The sequence below is a fragment of the Sciurus vulgaris genome, assembly GCF_902686455.1.
Source record: "Sciurus vulgaris genome assembly, chromosome: 2".
NCBI lineage: Eukaryota > Metazoa > Chordata > Mammalia > Rodentia > Sciuridae > Sciurus > Sciurus vulgaris.
Window position 1 is genome coordinate 30,991,616 of NC_136462.1, and position 23,462 is coordinate 31,015,077.

Consider the following 23,462-nt stretch of genomic DNA (forward strand, 5'->3'; position numbering starts at 1 on the left):
GCTGTCTGTGTTGATGACATCCTTCCATAGTTACCTGCTTCACTTTCCCACTGTAAGGGTACCCATGTCTGCATGTGCCCATGAATGTGTGCCAGTGCATATACATGGACACGTTCCCCCACTAGGCACATCCTCCCCTCCCCAGCACTGGGCATGGAACCCAGGGGTGCTTTACCACTGAACTATATCCACAGCCCTTTTTTTTTTTTGAGACAGGATATTGCTAAGTTGTCCAGGCTGACCTTGAACTTGCAGTTCTCCTGCTTCAGCTCCAGAGTTGCTGGGGTTTGAAGCATGTACTATTGTGTCCAACCTACACTGCTTTTCATACCTCTGCATATGCTTGTCTCCCTGCCTGGACTACTACCCCAACTAGCCATTTGCCTCTGAGTTTTAACTCGTTCTCCCTGTAGAGCCTGGCTACCCCTGTAATGTGGTCCTTCCTGCACCCTAGTGCTTTTTCTCTTACCCATCATCCTGCTCCTTTGTGCCAGGGCACCTCTTACATCTGAAATCATCCTGTATGTTCATTGTTGTTGGCCTTTTCCCATTGTTAGAATTGAAACAGCACGAGGGCAAGGACACTGTCTGCTTTATTCCCTGCTGTATCTAAAGAGCCTGGCTGAGTGCTTGACACATAGATGTACTAAATGAACAGAATTTTTGTGTGTTTGAAGCATGTCTTGTGTATAGGAAGGGATGGTGGAGATACTTGGGGATCAGACCATGGGTAGCCATGGACTCAGTTCTCAAGTATGACAGGATCCTAAAGGATCCCCTGAAGGCTCCCAAGCAGAATTATATGATCAGATCTTATTTTCAAAAGCTCCCTTGGCACCTACTGCGGGATGGATTAGAGGGGCTTGTCTGGAGGTAGGCAGGCCAGTCAGGAGGTTTTCCTAGTACTTGGGTGAGAAGAGGTGGGCACTGGGCCAGGGCAGCGTCAGCAGGAGGGCAGTGGACGACTAGAGCATAAAGAAGGTTGATCCCATAAACCTGCAACTAGTTGATTGTGGTAGTCCCAGTGACTCATAACTTGTGGGAAGATGAGAACTCCAAAATGTTCTGAAACCGCGGAAAAGACTCATTGGCAAGTAACCGTCAGGTAAGGAGGGGAGGTAAGATGTGCTGACTTAGGATGCCTGCGGTGACTGATATTCTGTGCCATGTCATGTGGGACCTTTATAACTATCAGATTAGTTTTAATTTCCAGTTCAGGATTTTGAAAAATTATTTGTTCTTTTGCTTTGGCCATGTACTGTGCTATATGTTTTTAATATAAATACTAACTTAACTGTATCTTTGTTGTTCAGCTCAAGTTAGTTGGAACCCCATTTTGTATAACTCAGAGAGTTCTTGAATTATTTAATAAAAGAGGTCTGGCAGAATGGTATTCAAATCAAGGTCTTCCAACTTGTAAATCCAGAGCTGTTTCTGGAATACCATTGTAGCTTCTTGAAACTTTAAGATGGAACCAGGGCATCTAGATTTTATGCCAGGTAGGAGGGGTGCCAGAGTTGTGGACAAACTGATGATTAAGATTTTTTCTGTCTTAATGGCTGTCCTATGGTATTTCTGGTTTTCTGATCGATCTTACTGCTTTTCTGGATGGATGATTGGTAGGTAGGAGGGTAGTAGGAAAATGAATTATGGGTTGAGTATCCCTTATCCAAAATGCTTGTGACCAAAGTGTTTCAGATTTAGGATTTTGGAATATTTTCATGGACTTTACTAGTGGAGTGTCCCCAATCCAAAAATCTGAAGTTAGAAATGCTCCAAAATCCATTGCTGAAAAAAATTCAGAGTATTTTTAGAGTATGTCATGTTTCAAATTTTCAGATTTGGGATGTTGAACCTGTTCTTGGGTTTTATAAATGAGCAGAGCCAGGACTTTTGGCAGCAGTGATTATAGGTCCAGGGAAAGATTGTGAGCTGACGGTGGGGGGAAGTGAAGGTAGCCAGACTGGGCTCCTGGGTGGCTTAGATAGAAGCCTGTGACTGCTGGGCTCTCCCCAGGGCCCTTTCTGCTACTCCCTTCAAAGGTAGCAGCCGCTGGAAAAAATTCAAGATGAGATGAGTAGAGGGAATAGCTGCAGAATTTTGCCTTTTTTCTTTGGTGTCTCTACCTTAAATTTGAGCTAATTTTAGTTGAAGTGATTTTGTTTTAAAAAAAAATTAAAACAGCCTTTACCCCCAAATCACTTATTGAATCCATTTGTACCCCAAACTTTGCCCCCAGCTTCATCCTATAAGACTAGAATTTTCAAAGCACAGAATTTTATTTTTTATTAGTGTTTTTTTGATACCTGGGATTGAACTTAGAGGCACTTAACCACTGAGCCACATCCCCAGCCCTTTTAATTTAATGTTATTTATTTATTTTTTTATTATCACAGAATAACTTTTATTTTTGAGATATTTGATTGACATGGGCAAAGGAGTGTCAAGAATCATGCAGAGTGATAGAGGGAATCTAAACTGAGATGAACGTTTTTCTTGGCACAATTTCCAAAATGGGAAGTCTTCACATGTATTATTATTATTATTATTTTTTTTATTTATTTATTTTTGCAGTGCTGGGGATTTGAACCCACGGCCTTGTGCTTGCAAGGCAAGCACTCTACCAGCTGAGCTATCTCCCCAGCCCCATGTGTATTATTGACAGTTAACTTTATACCCCTTCTTGGAAGATATAAGGAATCTGTAGGGTCCCTGGTAGCTGAAGGCTCACATTCTGAATTCACGTGCATGTATGCCAAGATGGACTTTTTCTGGCTTTCATATCAGCCCAGCAGTTGTTTTCCAGCAAGGATTTACCAGTTAATGTCCAGAGAAAAAATGAACTCAAAGGAACACTGGGTCTTTAGTGTTGTATGTTCCATTAGTTGGCTTCCCTGGTGGATAAAGAGGGCAGGATAATTTTTCCTTCTTCATTATGATCTTGTGAATGGTAGATGGGGAGGAGTTTTAGAACAAGAAGTATAAATAATATGCAACATTCTGATTCTTTTCTGGGAGATCCAGTGCAGGGTAGTAAAGCAAGAAGAGCAACAAACCTGGATTCCACTTATGAAGTCTTCTCCAGTCTCACATCAGGCATTGAGGAGAATTTTATTTTTTATTTTGAGACAGGGCCTCCCTAAGTTATTGAGACTGGCTTTGAACTTGGGATCCTCCTGCTATATCCTTTTTAGAGCCACTGGAATTACAGGTGTGCATCACCATGCCCAGCTCAAAGTATAGAATTTTATTTTATTTTTTGAGAAAAAGGAAAAAGAAGGTTTATTGCTTTGCTAGCAAAGGAGAAACACAGGGGACTCCTGTCCCAGAGGCTGGGATTCTCCCTATCAGCAGGAACATGGGGCTTTTAAAGTAAGGTAATTCAAAGGCTACATTCCTATTCTCTGTTGGAGTTGTAATTAACTTGTTAATTTGGGAAATAGTCATTTCTGAGATCTTGTGGTATCATCCCCAAAGTCTGGGTTGCTTGTTTCTGTGGTAGGTGTGTACAAGAACAGATCAATCTGCCTAAAATGGGGGAAGAAAGGTAATCCTGTTTCTCCTGAGATTAGGAAGGGAGAGAGATTAGGGAGGAGCAGGGAGAGAGGAAGAGAAAGAAACATGTCCATTTTAAAAATAAATTGCAGTGGCAAGGGCTACATTCAAAGAGCAGCAAGGGCTACATTCAAAGCATAAAGTATTAGTACTGGAAGTCAGTATGATATACTGTCTATCTAATCAGTGATAGCTTATTATCTCAACTCAAGTTGTTTTATTAGAAGCAGTACTTCTGCAAAACACTAACTGGCAACACTCAAAAAGTTTATAAGGAAAATACAAAATAATGAAATTTGTGTAATAGCTATGAATCAAGAAAAATGATTTTTATAATATTAAACCTTTCAAAGTATAGAATTTTAAATGTTTATTAGTAAGTGGTTAAACATCTCCACAGCATGGGAGAGAGTTTCATAACGACAGATTCAGTGTAAGGTAATAACATTGCAAATACATTTGCACAGAGGCAAATAAACTTCCCTAACATTGATTGAACTCTAGTTACCTCCGAGTAGAAGTGAACTGAGCCCATAAGTATCTTTGCTTTTATGCTTTGTTGACATGCATAGACTTTTTGTTTACTTATTTTTTCATTTTTATTTACCTTTGTCTTTTCCCCACTGTGGGGGATTGAACCTAAGGGAGCTCTACCACTGAGCTACACTCCCAACGGTTTTTTATTTATTTTTTTGAGAGAGGGTCTTGCTAGTTTGCCCAGGCTGGCCTCCAATTTGATATCCTCCTGCCTCAGCCTCCTGAATAGCTGGAATTTCGGGCATTTGCCAACATACCTGGCTAGATTTTCTTACAGTGAGCACATTTTAGAAAAGACATTTCCTTGCAGTATAATGTATAGAAAAGTACACATTGTATCAAAGTATATAGTGTGAAGTTTTCACCACCTGTACACACCCATGTAATCACTACCAGATCATGAAACACCCACATCCTCTTTATAGAAGCCCTCCTCTTGCTCCTTTCCAGGAAAAATAACTTAAATTCTAATAGCATATTAGTTCTCTGTGTGTGTGTGTGTGTACTTTATATTTATGGAGGCACCTTATGTCTTACTCTTCTTTTGGTACTGAGGATTGAACTCAGGGGTGCTTAACCACTGAATCACATCCTCAGCCTCCCTCACCCACCCCTTTTTTGAAACAGGGTCTTGCCAAGTTGCTTAGGGCCTTGATAACTTACTGAGGCTGGCTTTGAACTTGTGATCCTCTTGTGTCAGCCTCCCAAATTGTTGGGATTACACATGTGCACCACTGTGCCTGGCTGTGTCTTAGTTTTATAGTGTGTGTGTGTGTGTGTGCGCACTCACACATGTGCACACACATTCTGAGGATTGAACCCAGGGGACTCACTGCTCACATGTCTCGTTTCTGCTTGTCTAGATCACCCGTCAGAGGTGCCAGAGAAGCTCATCCAGGACCGGTTCCGGAAGCTAGGGCGCTTTCCCGAAGCCTTTAGCTCCATTCACTACAAGGGAACGAGGACCTACAACCCCCCCACAGACTTTTCTGGGCTTCGGCGTGCTTTGGAGCAGCAGCTAGAAAACAACACCACCCGTTCTCCCCGTCATCCTGGGGTCATCTTCAAAGCCCTGAAGGTCAGTTGGCTCTTGCCCAAGTGCTTCTCATGGGGGTGCCAGTGGGCAGTGAGAACACTCAGTCTCCAGCTTTCTTGGTGCAGGTGTCTGGAAGCCTGGGGTGGAAAGAGACGAGGCTGTTATGTGAGTGGAGTTGCACCTGTCTCAGGCCTTCATGAGAAGTCGTGAATCTCCTCATGCTAGGAGTATGGAGGAATCTTGAGTGGTAGTAAAAAGTTGGTAGAGTGTCACTTTGGGGAAAAACTAGGAGAAACCATTCATGTCTGGGTGGTTTGGCCCAATCTTGGTGAGTTGACCTTTGGTTGAGGCTCAGTTTGTGCTTTCTGTTTTCTTTATGTTGACTTACTTATTTTTTCTTACCTGTCCTAGTCTGTTTTCCGCTGCTTTAACGAAATACCTGAGACTGGCTAATTGATAAAGAGGCGGGGTGTACTTTCTCACAGTTCTGAGGCAGGGAAGTTCAAGAGCATTGTGCTGGAATCTGGTCAGCATTTTTTAGGGCCACTTTGATGCATTATAACATGGTACTGGGCATCGTGTGGTAACACAGAGCAAGTGTTCCAGGGGAAGCTTGCTTTTATTACAAAGCTGCTCCCTTGATAGTTCATTAATCCATTACATGAATGAGCTAATCCATTCATTTGTCCCCAAGAGGTCTCATCTCTAAATACCATTAGCATATGAATTCAGGCATTAAGTTTCTAACTCAAGAAATTTGGGGGATATGTTCAAGCCATAACATCACTTAAATTAATTTAGACAAGAGGGAAATTTTTTGTTATCACTGTAAATGGAAAACTTGTATCACAGTTAAAAAATTATCAAGACAAAACCAACACAGTTGTATGACAATAATAACATTGCTTATTACATACTAAAGTTCAGAGCAGTATGTATGGACTGATTAATTTAATCCTTACACCAACTTCATAAGTTAAGTACTATTATCCTCATTTTGAAGATGGGGAAGTGGCACAAAGCAATGCAGTAATTACATTTACAGTTACAGTTATCAAGTGACAGCAGTTTATTCTAGATCTCCTCCTCATAACCACAAAGGTTGTACAGACTCTCAGCAAATAAAATAACATTATTTCTGAGCAAGTGACTCTTGCCCATGGAAGATTCTGAGACTTGGGGCCCAGCTTTTCTTTACTTAAAAGGGAGATAAACATGTATGGAGAGGATAGACAAACTATTAAATGTGTGAGACCTTCTTCTTAATAGATTCTGAAAATTTGAAAATGAATTGGAAAGGGGATAATTTTTGCTGTGAAATTTGATGTTAATCAGATAGGATAGATTCAAACTAAAAAGCTTTTTCTCAGCAAAGGAAACAATCAAGAATGTGAGAAGAGGGCTGGGGAGATAGCTCAGCTGATAGAGTGCTTGCCTTGCTAGCACAAGGCCCTGAGTTCGATCCCTAGTACCGGAAAAAAAAGAAAAAAAAAATGTGAGAAGAGAGCCTACAGAGTGGGAGAAAATCTTTTCCACACATACTTTAGAGCACTCATCTCCAGAATTTATAAAGAACTTAAAAAACTTTATACCAGAAATACAAAGAACCCAATCAATAAGGCTAAGGAACTAGGTGGACACTTCACAGAAGAAGATATACGTGTATCAACAAATACATGAAAAAGTGTTCATCATCTCTAGTAATTAGAGAAATGCAAATTAAAACCATCCTAAGATTTCATCTAACTCCAATCAGAATGGCTATTATCAAGAACACATGGGCTGGGGAGATAGCTCTGTTGGTAGAGTGCTCGCCTTGCAAGCACAAGGCCCTGGGTTCGATCCTCAGCACTGCAAAAAAAACAAAACAAAATAACACCACAAACAATAATAAATGTGGATGTGGATGTGGGGAAAAAGGTACACTCATACATTGCTGGTGGAGTTACACATTGGTACAACCACTCTGGAAAGCAGTATGGAGATTCCTCAGAAAACTTGGAATAGATCCACCATTTGATCCAGCTATCCCACTCCTTGGTTTATACCCAAAGGACTTTAAAATCAGCATACTACAGTGGTGTAGCCACATTAATATTCATAGCTGCTCAATTCACAATAGCTAGATTGTGGATTGTGGAGATGCCCTTCAATTGACAGATGGATAAAGAAACTGTGGTATATATACACAATGGAATATTACTCAGTCATAAAGAAGAATCAAATTATGGCATTTGCTGGTAAATGGATGAAGTTGGAAAATATCATGCTAAGTGAAATAGGCCAAGCCCCAAAACCAAAGGCTGAATGTTTTCTCTGATAGGTTCATGACCATACATAACGAGGTGGGGCATAGGGGAGGAAGGGAAGAATGAAGGAACTTTGGATGGTTTAGAGGAAAATGGGTGGAAGCAGGTGGGGGAAGGAAAGATAGTAGACTGAGACAAATAGTATTACCTTATGTATATGTATGAGTACATGAATGGTGTGAATCTACATTGTACAACCATAGAAATGAAAAATCGTACCCCATTTGTGTACAATGAATCAAAATGCAGTCTGTAAAAATTAAAAAATAAATAAATAAATAGAAGAATCTTGGGGTCTGGGGCTGACGCTCAGTGGCAAAGCACTTGCCTAGCATGTGTGAGGCACTGGATTCAATCCTTAGCATCACATTAAAAATATACAAATAAAATAAAGCCATTCTGTCCATCTACAACTACAAAAATTTAAAAAATAAATAAATAAATAAAAAAGCACCTCGGTATTCTGTAGTCTGTTTCCTCTGTAGAACTTCCTGATGGAAGGTGCTTGCTTCTTTGCAACACAGAGCCTACCACCTCCTCCAGACCCTCCTGGGTGGGCTCCTAGCCCTGTATCCATACTAGTTGCTACATTATCTATCAGAGGCCATAGGGATCATTCTGGTGACCTTTCTTTATCAAATAGCATGTTAGGCCTTACAGCTATTCCAGTAGGAAGAGATCACTATTGGATATTGTCATCTTGCTTCTCCACTGGTGTTGTGCTTCTGTACCATTCCTATATTGTCAGTGTCGTCAGTAGGCAAGAAATTCCTGAAACAGTGGCAGTAGAGGTAGAGAATAGTTTAGCTGGTAACTGTGACTTGGGGTATTACTAAGTAAGCACTTGGACCACTGAGCTGCACCTTCAGCCAGCCTTAATGATAGACTTGGGGCATTAGATTATTGAAAATTATCATTTACAAATTGGTTAGGATACATGTATGGAAATGACATTCAAACCTATTATATATTATAATGGGCTTATAATAATATAATGTCATTAATAATCATAATATATACAGGTATTATGTATGTATATGCTTAATATGATAGATAAAAATATATATGTACACACACATTATTTGTGGTACTGGGGATTGAACAACATGCTTGGCAAATGCTTTACCACTGAACTACATCCTTGGCCCTTTTTAAATTTAGTTTTTAGACAAGGTCTCACTAAGTTGCTCAGGCTGGCTTTGATCTTGTGATACTACTCCTATAGCTGCCTGATACCTGGGATTATGGTCATGTGCCACTGTGCATGGCCAGAACACATCTTAATATGTTAAAATGTTAATAGTGGCTGTCCTTAGGGGAAGGATCATGGTTGGCTTTTGTTTTTATTGTTATCCTCTCCTCTGCCACATTTTTTATACTGAGACATATTACTTAGGTAAACCAGAAGGATATGAATTTAGACAAATGCAATAGAAATTGACCATTGAAAAAACTCATAAAACTAGACTTCTTATTTCTATAATGATACCCATGACTTTTAAATATGTGTATATATTTTAACAGTGGAAATCTTTTGCATTCCTGTCATATAATGTAGTTAGCATATAATCCTATTTAAGTGTTTTTGTATTTTTGGTATCTTTTTCTCTTTTGTCTGTTTCCAGTATTTCCAAGAATTTTACTTCAACCTAATCTCTTGCCTTAAATATATACTTGTTTAATTCACCATTCTTTGTAATTACTTTATCAGCTTGATCCCCTAAGAACACTGTTTCTTTTTGCAGTTGACTTTGTGCACATTCTGTATTAACATGACTACAGGCTCAGGCCGGAGGACAGGAATGGGGCTGGCCTCTAGGGCAGTGCTGGGTTGGATGGGTTTTGGAGAGAGGGCAGGGGGAAATGGCAGGAGGGCAGGATGATTGGAACTAGGGATCAAGATGACCAGTTGGTTGGAGTACAGAGACCTGGAATGGATAAGGAAGGGTTAGGACAAAGGATTGGTTCCTGTGTGTATACACTGATTTGTTTGACCTCTTGAACTTAAAAGGTCTACAGAGGGTCATAGTGTAAACAATTAGTCAAACAGGGTAAATTGTATATGGGGGTTTTCTCCAAGTTTGAAACTGTATCAAAATGAAAGTTTCTCTCTCTCTCTGTCTGTCTCTCTCTGTCTCTCTTTCTCTCTCTGTCTCTCTTTCTCTCTCTGTCTCTCTCTCTCTCTCTCTCTCACACACACACACACAGATTTGAGGCTTTTGCATAGTGGTTAAAAGAGTTTGGGCTGTGGAATCAGATTGACTTGTGTTGGAATCCCAGTTCTACCTCTTACCAGTTGCTTGGTCTTGGGAAATTAGTTTATTCATTCAACAAATAAATGAATGCATTTATATGCGAGGTAGAGTTTGAAATGCTGAAAATGTGGTAAATAAAAGACAAAAAAAAAAAAAAAAAAGACTTTTTCTGTTCTTTTCCCTTATCTTAAAAAAGGGTAATAGAGTGTTCCTAACAAGTTGAGGTGGGGATTAAGTGAGAATTTGATTAAGAAACGGAATTTTTGGCATATAACACATGTTCCATGGATGTTAGCTACTGTGAATAATATGGATATGAAAATTATATTTGAATAACTCATGACATACCATCTTTTAATTAGAATTTGAGATTAAAAGTATACATAGATGCAGTGGCTCAAAGGGTAGAAGATTATACCTAATGGATGCAAATATTCTAAAAAAGACTGAGTCCTTGCTATGGTATACTTGGGACTGTAAATCTGATCACTGCGAATTAAAAGGTGAACAGGCCAGTGGCTGGATTGTAGCATTTCCTTAGCTCTTCTCTAAATAGCCCAGTTTAATGCTTAAATAAGACCACCAGATATGGAGTGCTCAAAGCAGTAATTGGTGCTCAGGGATCTTCCCTTCAGGAGTTTTGGATGTCTTACCCAGGCCAGTTTGTTAGGCTTGGGGTTTTGAGAAAGATCCTTAACACTGTTTTCTTAACAAGGTGATATATGATTCATGAAGCTGTCTGTGATTAAAATGAGCCAGGGCAGCTGGAATTTTGATCATTCTTAGTAACTCTTGTCCTTAGTTTCACCTGGACCTGTTTTTTTCCTGCCCTTGGAGGTAGGGGCTATGCTGTGCTGTACTGAGATGTGGGACCTACTCCTCCTGTCTATGGGAAGGAGTGACCCGTTTAGGTGTGTCGTTTGGGTTCTCCCTGGGAATTGTGCAGTTTTTGTAACTTACCTGAATCCTTGAAAAGATTGTTTTTCCTTTTTGTTTCTAACCACCTTTAAGTTTGAAGTGATTAATTCTCTGATGATCGCTAATAGAAAAAGCTACCTTCAAGGTCTGTTAGGTAAAGTGACCAAATAATGTTTTATTGCTGTTAAAATTGACTCTTAACTGAAGTCTTTGTAGTTCATAGCAGTGTATAAAGTAATGGATGTCTGTTCTTCTCCACTAATTTTTTATTTTGTTTTATGCTGGTATATTTATTTTTATTTTTATTGTGAACAAATGGGATACATGTTGTTTCTGTTTGTACATGGAGTAACAGCATACCATTTGCATATTCATAAATTTACATAGAGTAATGATGTTTGATTCATTCCGTTATTTTTTTTCCTCCCCCCCCACTCCTCCCACCTCTCTTTTCCCTCTATACAGTCCCTCCTTCCTCCATTCTTGCCCCCCTCCCACCCCCAATTATGTGTCATCATCCGCTTATCAGTGAGATCATTTGCCTTTTGTATTTTTGAGATTGGCTTATCTCACTTAACATGATATTCTCCAGTTTCATCCATTTGCCTGCAAATGCCATAATTTTATTATTCTTTATAGCTGAGTAATATTCCATTGTATATATATATATACCACAGTTTCTTTATCCATTCATCAATTGAAGGGCATCTAGGTTGGTTCCACAGTCTGGCTATTGTGAATTGAGCAGCTATGAACATTGATGTGGCTGTATCTCTGTAGTATGCTGATTTTAAGTCTTTTGGGTATAGGCCAAGGAGTGGGATAGCTGGGTCAAATGGTGTGTCCATTCCAAGTTTTCTAAGGAATCTCCACACTGCTTTCCAGAGTGGCTGCACTAATTTGCAACCCCACCAGCAATGTATGAGTGTACCTTTTTCCCCACATCCTCTCCAGCACCTATTGTTGCTTGTATTCTTGATAATCGCCATTCTAATTGGGGTGAGATGGAATCTTAGTGTAGTTTTGATTTGCATTTCTCTTATTACTAAAGATGGTGAACATTTTTTCATGTTTGTTGATTGCTTGTAGATCTTCTTCTGTGAAGTGTCTGTTCATATCCTTAGCCCATTTGTTGATTGGGTTATTTGTATTCTTGGTGTAGAGTTTTTTGAGCTCTTTATATATTCTGGAAATTAGTGCTCTATCTGAAGTATGAGTGGCAAAGATTTTCTCCCACTCTGTAGGCTCTCTCTTCGCATTGCTGATAGTTTCCTTTGCTGAGAGAAAGCTATTTAGTTTGAATCTATCCTAGTTATTTCTTGCTTTTATTTCTTGTGCTATGGGAGTCCTGTTAAGGAAGTCTGATCCTAAACCGACGTGTTGAAGATCTGGACCTACTTTTTCTTCTATAGATGCAGGGTCTCTGGTCTGATTCCGAGGTCCTTGATCCATTGTGAGTTGATTTTTGTGCAGGGTGAGAGATAGGGGTTTAGTTTCATTCTGTTGCATATGGATTTCCAGTTTTCCCAGCACCATTTGTTGAAGAGAATATCTTTTCTCCATTGCATATTTTTGGCACCTTTGTCTAGTATTAGAAAATTGTATTTATTTGGGTTTGTGTCTGTGTCCTCTATTCTGTACCATTGATCTACCTGTCTATTTTGGTGCCAATACCATGCTGTTTTTGTTACTATTGCTTTGCAGTATAGTTGAAGTTCTGGTATTGCGATATTCCCTGTTTCATTCTTCCTGCTAAGGAGTATTTATTTTTAGAAGTAGCTATTTATCCTTTTGGAGATAAGAGTGGGGGTGGACATAAACAGAAAAATTACCAATGCTTCCTTGGCTTCCTGTTTCTCCATTTTTCTCTTTCCCTCTTTATATTCTTTACTTTTCAGTTCTCATTCACTCACTGAATAAAGACTTTGAGAAGACTAGGATGTGTTTTAATATGATTTATACAATTTTAGGGGTTGGGGACATAGGTCTGTGGTAGGGTGCTTGCGTAGCACACATGAGGCCTTTGGTATCTGGCACCACACACACACAACACACAAATACTATGTGATTCTTTGCTACTTATTTTAAAAAGAATTTGATCATGATGTATGAATGTGTAGTTATATGTCATGCTTTTTTAATGGAACATTGAAGCCTAGCGTTATTTCTGTGTCATTAAATGCTGTATGAAAACATGACTTTTAAACAACTTCATGCTTTTTTCATCTGGAGGGATCATTTTTTACCCTTAGTAATTTTGTCCTTTTATTAACAGTGGTTTCCATTTTTTCCTGCTATATTTTCTTTCTTTTTTTTTAGACCTTTTTTTTTTTTTCAGGGCCGAGGACCGAACTCAGGGCTTTGCGCGTGCAAGGCAAGCGCTCTGCCACTGAGCTAAATCCCCGACCCCTCCTGCTATATTTTCCATGTATGTAATGGTATTTTTCCATATCCTGCTTGTTTCCTTAGGATGAATAACTGCTCCTACTTCTGCTGACCAGCCCTTATGGAGTGCTTTCTCTAGGCCATGTCCTGTACACCACTGTACTTCATATGTATTATTAATTCCTTTGCTTCTCATATCAACTCTGAGACAAGGATACTGAGGCACAGGTTAATTAGTTTATGTGAGGTAACTTATCAAGTATGTGGTGGAGAATTTGAACTGGATGATCTGGCTTCCAAGAACTATAATTTATTTATTTAAAAAAATTTTTTTTGGTATTGGGGATTGAACCTAGGGACACTTAACCACTGAGCCACATCCCCAGTTCTTTTATTTTTTTATTTTGAGATGGTATATTGCTAAGTTGCTTAGGGCCTTGCCAAGTTGTTGAGGCTGACTTTGAGTTTGTGATCATTTTGCCTCAGCCTCCTGAGTTGCTGGATTATAGGTATGTGCCACCGTGCCTGGTCCCAAGAACTTTTTAAAAAAAATATTTTTGACTCTAAATGCGCACAATATCTTCATTTATTTTTTTATGTGGTACTGAGAATTGAACTCAGTGCTTCACACATGGTGGGCAAGTGCTCTACCACTGAGCCACAACCCCAGCCCCACAAGAACTTTTGAATCTGTGTTGTAATCTGTCTCAATCATTAATCCACTTCTAAGGTCAGAGGTGTGTGTGTATGTGTGTGCGTGCTGGAGTTTGAACCTAATGCCTGGCACATGCCAGACAAGTTATCTGCCAATGAGCTACATACCCCAAAAGTTTTTGTGCTGGGTGTGATGGTGTATGCCTTTAATCCCAGTGGCTCAGGAGGCTGAAGCAGGAGGATTGCAGGTTCAAAGCCAGCCTCAGCAAGTCTATAAGCAATGTAATGAGACCCTGTCTCAAAACAAAAAATAAAAAGGATTGGGGATGTCACTCAGTGGCCAAGTGCCTTTGGATTCAATCACTGGAACCAAAATAAAGTTTTTGATATCCATTGCCACTTGCTTTTAGAAGGGGCATTCCCATATATTGTATTTGAGTATTTTGTTTACTTTAATTTAAAAAAAGATATCCTGTTAAAAATTATAAAAGCAGCTGAGTGCAGTAGTGCATGCCTATAATTCCAGTAACTTGGGAAGCTGAGGCAGGAGAATCACATGTTTGAGGCCAGCTTGGGTAACTTATTGAGACCTGTCTCAAAATAAAAATGGGCTGAGGGTGTAGTTCAGAGTTAGAATGTCCTTGGGTTCAATTCTTATGAGAAAAAAAAATCATAAAAGCGGTGTGTATTTGTGATAAACAGTTCAAGTTGCCCGGAAAAGTGAAACACAGCTGAAGTCCTCTTCCCTTTTCCTTTCCCATCTACCCTCCCTCACTCGGTGGGAGTAACCGTTGCTTTACTTTTCAGTATATATTTAGAAGTTTTCAGTGCTATATAGTGCATTCATAAGTATATGTATGTAATGTATACATTTTTCTTCCTAAATAAATGGGCCCATACAGAAGTTAAATACTTTTCTTGTTCCCTGTGTCCTGTTTTCACTCTGCAGATAACTGTTATTAGTAGTTTATTGTATATGCCTCTAGAAAATTTCAGTGTCATGTAAATGCACACATATATATTGTTTATTTTTTTCCTTTGTTAATGCTGTCATATACCACTCATACTTGTGTCTAGGAAAAACAAAATAACTCATTCAACTTCTCTTATTTTGTATTTACAACACAGATCACTACTGATACCAGATGTTGGGTCCCTTTATGTGCCTGAGAATGTTTTCCCTGCTGACAGGATCACTTTTTCTATCATTGAGCCACTTTGTGGCCTCCAGGCCCCAGTACCATTTTTTCTAGGTGGGCTGTTTCCTATTACTTTGCTCAGGATCCACAGTAGCACCAATCCAGATACCTATAAAACATACCTTCACTGAGCAGGTTAATCTATTTAAGGGAAACAGATGCACAAGTCCCAATTGAATAGGGAAATTAATATTGAGTAGACTGTGGTTGTCAGTACTTATATAGTTCTGAATAACTGGGAGAACCATTTTAAAGTTGAATTCCCATAGGTTTCATGTAATACCTTCTTTAGCCTCTGATCATTAAATGTAGAAACTCTGACTTTCCAATTCCCTCAAATCAGGAAGCATCTATTAAGTATTTATAAAATTGTGATGTTTGTTGCAGGTGGCATTGTTGATTATAGAAGAAATGTCAATTTTGAATCAGGAATTTCACTGCTAGCTCCTGATGACTGGAGCTAACCTTTATAGGTACAATAGAAAGAGGCATACTGTTGCCAAGGCAACTGAAGTTCAAGATCATCTGGTCTCCAGGCAACCTTTTCTAGACTTGCCTCAAATATTTTCCAGGCACTCTCAGGAGAGGCCCTTCCCTGCCTTCCCCTTCCACCTTTGGGACCTCAGGGAGAGCCCAAGAAACCATGGAATGATGTGAGATTTGGACCTTTTTTCCCCCGAGGTGCTGGGAATTGAACCCCGGCTCTAATGCATGCACTCTACCACTGAGCTATATCCCCAGCCCCAGGTTTGGCATTCAACTGGCAAAATACTTGGATCAGGTGGTAGGTTATTCTAAAATGAAGAGAAAAATCAGATTTTAGAAAAATGCGGGCAGTTTCTCCTTATCTTTGTGTCTTTTACCAGTTACTGTAAGGTCTCAATACTTTTTGATTCTTGTAAGGCTTTCTGAGGCTTGTCAAAGTCTGATTCACTATTATCAGTGTGTGACTTGTGAAAGAAGTGACATAGTTGTGCTCTTACCCAGTATGTGAGAGGGTGGGTGACCAGTGTCTGAAGTGATAGGGCTGGTTTGTCTAAGAGCTCTTCTCTTTCTGATGTCATAAGAGGTTACTGTTGCCTTGGGCAACATAAACCAACAGTTAATTTGTCTAGGGCAGAGAATGTTGGTAGTTCTAAGGGCATGAGTACTATGGGAAATTCTGCTGTGGATTGTTTCATGCCAGGCCTTGAGATACCTAAAAATGTACTGGGTGTGGTGATGTGGGCTTATAATTCCAGCTACTTGAGAGACTGAGACTGTGGCAATTTAGTGAGACCCTGTTTCTCAAAAGAAAAAATAAAAAGGGCAGGAAATGTAACTCACAGTGCCCCTAGGTTCAATCCCCAGTATCACTTACTTAATAAATAAAATTAAGATTCAAAAATAAAAAAGGCTAGGAGTGTTGCTTAGTGACAGAGTGCTTGCCTAGCATGCTTGAAACCCTGGGTAGAGTCACCAGTATTTGGGAGAAGGAAAAAAAAAAAGAGTTATAAGTAATTCGGCTAGTTAGGGAATAGTTAGCTTAAAGTTGGAAGGACCTGTGGCATGGGATGAAGCCTGGGACCAGGAAGGAACAGCAACAGTTGGTTTGTGAGTGGGGGCTCGGTCTAGGCCACATCATTCTAAAGGTCTTAACTGAGTACCTGTGGAGAGCAATGCTGGGATTTGGAGGAGGGTACAAAGGTAAGGAACTTCTTTCATAGCAGCTATGATCTGGTTTGGAAGGTAAAATACAAGTCATAGGCCCATACCTTGCACTGCTGTCTACTTCATATCTAGTTTAGGTGTTGAGAACCTAGGGGCTTCAGAGAGGGCAGAGGAATATTGTTTTCAGTGGTTGGGAAGGGTTTATTGGAAGAGGTAAGACCAAAATAATCTCTGAAGGATGGGTCACATTTACAAGTAGGAGAGAAGAGAACCATGTATGGAATAGCAGGTGATACCTTGTGCCCTGCTTTTCATTTATTCTCATTATTCACAAGTTTATTCATACTCTTTTAAAATCTTTGCTTTTACTGAGTTATTGTTCACAATATTATACCCAAGGAGAATAGGACTTAATATTCATTATTATTTGGAGAACATTTTTTTCTTAGTCTCAGTCAAGGATTGCAACTTGGTCAGTTATCACTAGCAGGTGATGTTTTTTGGGCCTGCCCATTATTTTTGTGGAACCTGAGTCTAAATGCCCTTGGGTGAGTCATGGGCCATTACTCTTGTCTTAAACCTGACTGGACTCAGCATTGATATTATGTGCCTTTGTTGGCACTTGAATTTGCAACTCTTGGTGTTAAGACTTCATTTCCTATTTCATTGAAAATAGGAAAATGAACCTATTTTATTTTTATTTTTTGTAGTACGGGGATTGAATTCAGAGTGCTGTACTACTGAGCTACATCCCCCACCCTTTTTATTTTGAGATAGGGTCTTGCTAAGTTGCTGAGGATGGTCTTGAACTTACAATCTTCTTGCCTCAGCCTCACGAGTCACTGGGATTACAGGTATGTTCTACTGAACCCAGCTGAAAAGGAACCTTAAATAAGAAGTTCTCGGGGCCTGGGGATATAGCTCAGTTGGTAGAGTGCCTGTCTTGATAGCTCAGTTGGTAGAGTGTTCGCTCTCGCTAGCACAAGGCCCTGGGTTCGATCCCCAGCACTGCAAAAAAAAAAAAAAAAAAAAAGTTCTCACTGAGACTTTTTCTGAGCTTGAGTTTAATACCTAATCTGCCCTTTTCCCAAATTTCATCTTAAAATTTCTTCTACCCTCTTTACTAAAGGAAGTAACATCTTGTCCTTTTGTTTTCAGCTACTTTCCCTTCTCTTCCCTTTATTGGTGTCCCCAGACTTAGGGACTGACAGAAACTCTCAACAGAATCCACTGAACAATTGTTAAAGTGTGGAAAACCCATTGCTGTGATTAGTTTGAAGAATTCTTTGAATATAAAGTAATGAGTGGCAACGGATTAAAAATGGATGCCACCTTTCAACATAAAATTTTATTTGCTTCTCAAATACTTTATCTTTCTTTTTGGCATTTACTTTGGCCATTTGCCATCTGGTAGGAGAGTAGAGTTGATAAATGACTGTAAAACACTATAATAATTCTTCCTTGTTTCTTGGCCAGGGATGTTTTTATTATCCACATTGAGATAGTTCTATGGCCTAGTGAACTCCAAGTGGATGCCTGTGGTTGGAACTAGGTTAGAGGCCACAGAACTTCAGCTCATTTCTTGGCTTTCTGGAGCCATTCTCTTGAGTCTCGCCTCTTGAACCTCAGTGTTTTTCCCAGGTTCCTAAAGTTGATAGTATTTGTGATGGTCTTGAATAAAACACTGAGTGTGCGAGGTATTTATAACCTCCCAGGCGGTTAGGAGAGAACATAACTTTGCATACTTGTGACTTCTTAGGCAATGGGCCATCACAAATGGGTTCTTTCCAAGGTTTCCTGTGTTGAGGACAGGTACAGGTTGGGTCAAGGTCGAGGGTAATGAGAAGTTACTGTGTTTCCTCCTTGACCACGGTGCTTTTAAAAAATATGGTAGCAGGGAGAGGAAGAACCAAAGCACAGGCTCTCTGCCGAAGGCCTTCATGTGTCACCTTCCCTCCTTGGCAGGCACTCAGTGACCGTTTCAGCGGTGAGATCCCTGATGACCAGATGGCGCACAGCTCCTTTTTTCCAGATGAGTACTTCACCTGCTCCTCCTTGTGCCTCAGCTGTGGGTAAGTGAGGGGAGCCCCTCCCCACCCCCACCTTGGGACTAGAGGATTAGAGTAGAACTTTCAGACTTGAGTGTGTGTGCCACTCACCTGGGCTCTGCCTAAATTAGAGAGGGGTTCTGATTAAAATCATCCAGGGCGAGACCCAAGATGGTGCACTTCCAACAAGTTTCCAGGTGCTCATGATTCACACTTAGAGATAGTGAGAGGTTCAGGGTACATAGTTATAAAAGTTCCTCTTAAGATTCCAAACTGGTGTAGATGTGAAGTTGACTGGTTTCTGGTTTGGACTGGTTGTTTTTTTTTTTTTTTTTGGCGCGGTGCTGGGGATTGAACCCAGGGCCTTGTGCATGCGAGGCAGGCACTCTACCAACTGAGCTATATCCTCAACCCTGGGCAGTTTTTATGCCAGAAGATTTGGGGTTTTGTGCTTTTCTGTTTCTTTAATCAGGGCTTTCAATAATTTATTCATAGGTTGCTATTTATTAAACTAATATTGAGTACCCCCCTGCCCAAACCATGTGCAAAGCATTGTGATAGATATTGAGCCTATCATTATGAGGGCAAATTTAGAACAAACTAGAATTTTCTAGGAAACTTTCAAATTTATTGAGGACAGGGCCCCACCTCCAGGGATTCTCATTTATTGGATCTGGGGTGAAGTCTCAGAATTGGTATATTTAGAAGACTCATTGGATGGTTCAAAAGTATAGTTTAAGCTGAGAGCATTGAGTTAGGGCAGTGCTTCTCAAAACTTCAACTTGCATATCTGTCACCTTAAGCTGTTAAAATACTGTTTCTGAACCAACAGTTTTGGGTGGGACCCAAGGTTCTTCGCATCTGGAACAAGGTCCAGGGTCATGCCTGAGTGGCTGGTCCACGGGCCTGTCTTTGTTACTGAAGGATTAGAATAGTGATCCTCAAGTTTTAGTAAGCATCTGAAAAACCTGAAGGGTGTGTTAAAACAGATTGTTGGGCCCTTCTCCCCACTGTTTGATTCAGTAGGTCTAAGGTAGGACCTGAGAATTTGTGATTTTAATAACTTCCTAGGTGATGCTGTTGATGGCTATTAAATCACAGTCTGGGTGACTTGTCTGATCAACCTCAGGAGATTAAACCTATTGTGTCTAGATCGGATTGCAGACTTCATGTCCGGTAGATACTCCCCAAGTTCTCTTCAGCATATATTTTGCTCATATCAGGACCACTGCCCATGTTGTCCTATCTACAGGCAGAGACGTAAGTCCAGTTCTGTATTGGCCTTTTGGCATTGAACCCTGTAGGCCACCCACTGTGGTTCTAAACCACCTCTGATCTGGATAAAAAAGTCTTGGCTCTTGAATTATATAGTGTAGGGTAGAGAGAGCTGAGGATTATCTTGGAGAGTTAAGTTTGGGAAAAGGAATGTTAGTTGCCAGTATTACCTTCCTTTCAGATCTCCCTGTGAGCCCAGCATGAGGGGCTTCAGCACTGTTGGATCATCACTTTTCCATTCTGAGCCTCACTGGATTTCCAGAATTTTCTCATTTATCTCAGCGAAATTCTAAAGTCCTGACCTCTGTTTTTGCCTTGTCAGGATGGCAGAGCTCACTGTCATTTGGAAGTTTTCTTGTTCAGCCTAAGCCTCCCCTTAATGCATTGCCAACTTTGGGGGGTTGGCTTGCATTTTGTATCTTGGCAGTCTGTTGTGGTTTAACTTTTCATTTCACCCTTTTTGGATTTTTAGTTTCTTGAGAGCCATGCAGTTTCATCTTTGATTAAATTGGTGTCTTCTGACTCCTCCATTCCTGTTGATGGACCAGGTCCATTTTGCAAGAAGAGACTCTTTTTACCCATACAAGGGTAATGTTTGTTCTACCTCTGTCATGCGGTTGACTACAAGTGTAACAGAGGGGCCTCTGGGTTTCCAGGGTCAGCTGCCCTCTGTTTAGCATCTGAGTCTAATTTATTACCAAGGTCTGCTTTTAGCCCTGTCCCTGGCTCAGGGTTGTACTCTTCTCTCTAAGTGGCCCTGACTCCTTTAGATGTCTCATTGTCTGTTTTGGGGTTTCCCTCAGGGTTGGATGTAAGAACAGCATGAATCATGGGAAAGAAGGAGTTCCTCATGAAGCCAAGAGCCGCTGTAGATATTCTCACCAGTATGACAACCGAGTTTATACCTGCAAGGTGAGTTCTCCGAGTGTTTCCTTGCTCGAGCAGCCGGCTTGCTGGGTGCCTTTTCCTTTTGGAAAGATTGTCTTGGGGCTGCCCTCTGCTGCATCATGAAGTGTTTGGTATTCACATTGAATATCTTTGAAACTTCTCCCTGGTTGACTCAAAAGAATAGATCTCTGTCATTTTACTTATTTATTATGGTCATTTATTTTTTATTAAAAAAATTTTTTTTTGTTGTGGAAGGGCCTTTATTATTATTGTTATTTTTTGTTATATGTGCTGCCGAGTATCGAACCCAGTACCTCATACATGGTAGGCAAGAGTCTACCATTGAATCACGACTCCAGCCACAATTATGATCATTCATCCATCCATCCATTCATTCATTCATTCATTTATTATTTAGGTACCAAGGATTGAATTCTGGGGTGCTTACCACTCAGTCACATCCCCAGCCTTTTTTATTTTTTATTTTGAGACCGGATCCTCACCAAGTTGCTTAGGACCTCATTAAGTTGCTGAGACTGGCTTTGAACTCACCATCATCCTGCCTAAGCCTCTGGAGCTGCTGGGATTACAAGCTTATGCCATTGTGCCTAGCAATTATGATTACTTTTAAGTGAATTTCTCCCTCATTCTGTTGAGCTTGTCTGTAAGAGTTGTGTACATTAACTGTTCATTATTCCTCAGAGCCAAGTGCTTTTCAGGAAATTAGGGTTTTTGATATCAGGGATTGATCTCAGGGGCGCTTAACCACTGAGCTACATCCGAGCCCTTTTTGTTTTTTATTTGAGATGGGATGTCACTACATTGCTGAGGCTGGCCTTGAACTTGGAATCCTCCTTGTCTGTCTCAGCCTTCCAAGTCACTGGGATTACGGGCGTGTGCCACTGTGTCCAGCTAAATTAGTTTTGATGGATTTCTCCTGTGACAAGTGTATAATGTAGAGCCCAGGTTTTAGACCTGGGCTGGGTACACATGTCATTATCACTCAGCGCACTGTCTTCTTTAGAGAAACAAATCTACTTAGGTGCTAAGTGGGGTGTGTAACCCTCGACCAGTATGATCTGGGGGGATGGGGAATCAGAGAGACCATGGGGTTGTTATATCTAGAATAAGCTGGCAGAGTGCTCCATGTTGCAGGCCTGCTATGAGAGAGGCAAGGAAGTCAGCGTAGTGCCCAAAACATCTGCCTCCACCGACTCTCCCTGGATGGGTCTCGCAAAATATGCCTGGTCTGGGTGAGTTTAAACAACATAGCTAAAGGTTTGTTGGTGTTTGTCTCACAAGGGCCTGAGTGGATAACGCTTTATTTGCCTCCCTTGTAGGTATGTGATCGAATGTCCTAACTGTGGCGTGGTCTATCGCAGCCGGCAGTACTGGTTTGGGAACCAAGATCCTGTGGATACGGTGGTGCGGACAGAGATTGTGCATGTGTGGCCTGGAGTAAGAACTGTTCTATGGATTTTTCTTCCTTCCGCTTGTTTCGCTCAGTTATTCGTGTGTGGGGAGAAGTGGAGCTTGTTTAGAAGGAAGTTCAGCCATGAATTTCAAAACATGGGTGGTATAGAAAGGCAAGATCTGGAAACCTTTCCTGTTTCAGCCTTTTCGTTGTTTTTATTTCTTCTTGCATAAATGGTAGGAGCACAACTTTAAATGAAGTAAGCTAAAATTTAATCTGTCATTCTCCTTTGGCAAACAGAGCTTCATTTTTTCATGTTCTCTCTCATTTTCCTTATGCAGATGTTTTTATAGATGTAGTTAATTATGTTTTTGCCTGTTTATTTATTCTCTTATTTAGAGATAGAAACTTTCTGAGTTGCCTATCCTGATCTGAGACTCATAGAATCAAGCCATCTTCCTGTCTCAGCCTCCTAAGCATAGCTAGGACTATAGGCATGTGTCGCCATGCCCAGCACGATTGTGATTTAAATCCCATTTTTCTGCCTTTTTCTCATGCTGTGATTTACTTTGTCCAAGGCTGTAATTGGATTCACCATTTCCTTATTTTTGAACCTTTATGTTTTTTATTATTTTTTTTTTTATCAGCAACAAAAATGTTTTAGTACCATCTTTATGTAAGAAAGTCTTATTTTTGTTCTAGGAAATTTTCTTTAAGGATATTCTAGGAAGTGGAATTTTTGCAGACCTTTAATTACTATTTTTTAATTTCCTGTTGAATTCAAGGTTTTGTAAAAACAGACCTGTTTAGGAGGCAGTGATTTAATACTTCCATTCTGCATCAAATTACTGTTCACATCTAGGTGTAGTGTGTGTCTATATTTCTAGCTACTCGGGAAGATTACTTGGGCCCAAGAGTTATGGTCAGCCTGGGCAACATAGTAAGATTCTGTCTCCCTCCCTACCAAAAAAAGAAGAAAAGTGAAAAAGTGAAAAGTCACTATTTACACTTGGAATTATTCATAAGTCACAACAAATCCAACACCTTTTGCCTTCATGGAAAAAAGTCAAGTGGTTTTCGTGGTTTTGTCTCAGAGAATTATTTCACTCTGTTGTCCCCCTTGCTATATAATTTCTACTGACTAGCAGTCTGTATTAGTCAGTTTTCCATAACTATAGCAAATACTGGAGTCAACTTATAAAGAAGAAAGTTTTACTTTGGTTCAGTTTCAGTCCGTGACTACTTGGCCCTGTTGCTTTGGGCCTATGGTGGTACAGTACATTGTGATAGGAGAATCCCATTTACCTCACGGCCAGGAATTCAAAGAGAAAGAAACCAG

General features: G+C 40.2%; 1 protein-coding gene across 2 annotated transcripts in view; it reads left to right on the forward strand.

The window, feature by feature from the left end:
* ZFYVE1 (zinc finger FYVE-type containing 1) overlaps positions 1 to 23,462 on the forward strand; it is a 56,997-nt gene that overhangs the window by 27,535 nt on the left and 6,000 nt on the right. For both annotated transcript variants that reach the window (XM_079129759.1, XM_079129760.1), the window contains 5 exons: positions 4,956 to 5,170; positions 18,464 to 18,570; positions 20,625 to 20,733; positions 21,865 to 21,962; positions 22,050 to 22,167. In XM_079129759.1, coding sequence (XP_078985885.1) covers positions 4,956 to 5,170; positions 18,464 to 18,570; positions 20,625 to 20,733; positions 21,865 to 21,962; positions 22,050 to 22,167 — 647 coding nt within the window. The remainder of the gene's footprint in view (positions 1 to 4,955; positions 5,171 to 18,463; positions 18,571 to 20,624; positions 20,734 to 21,864; positions 21,963 to 22,049; positions 22,168 to 23,462) is intronic.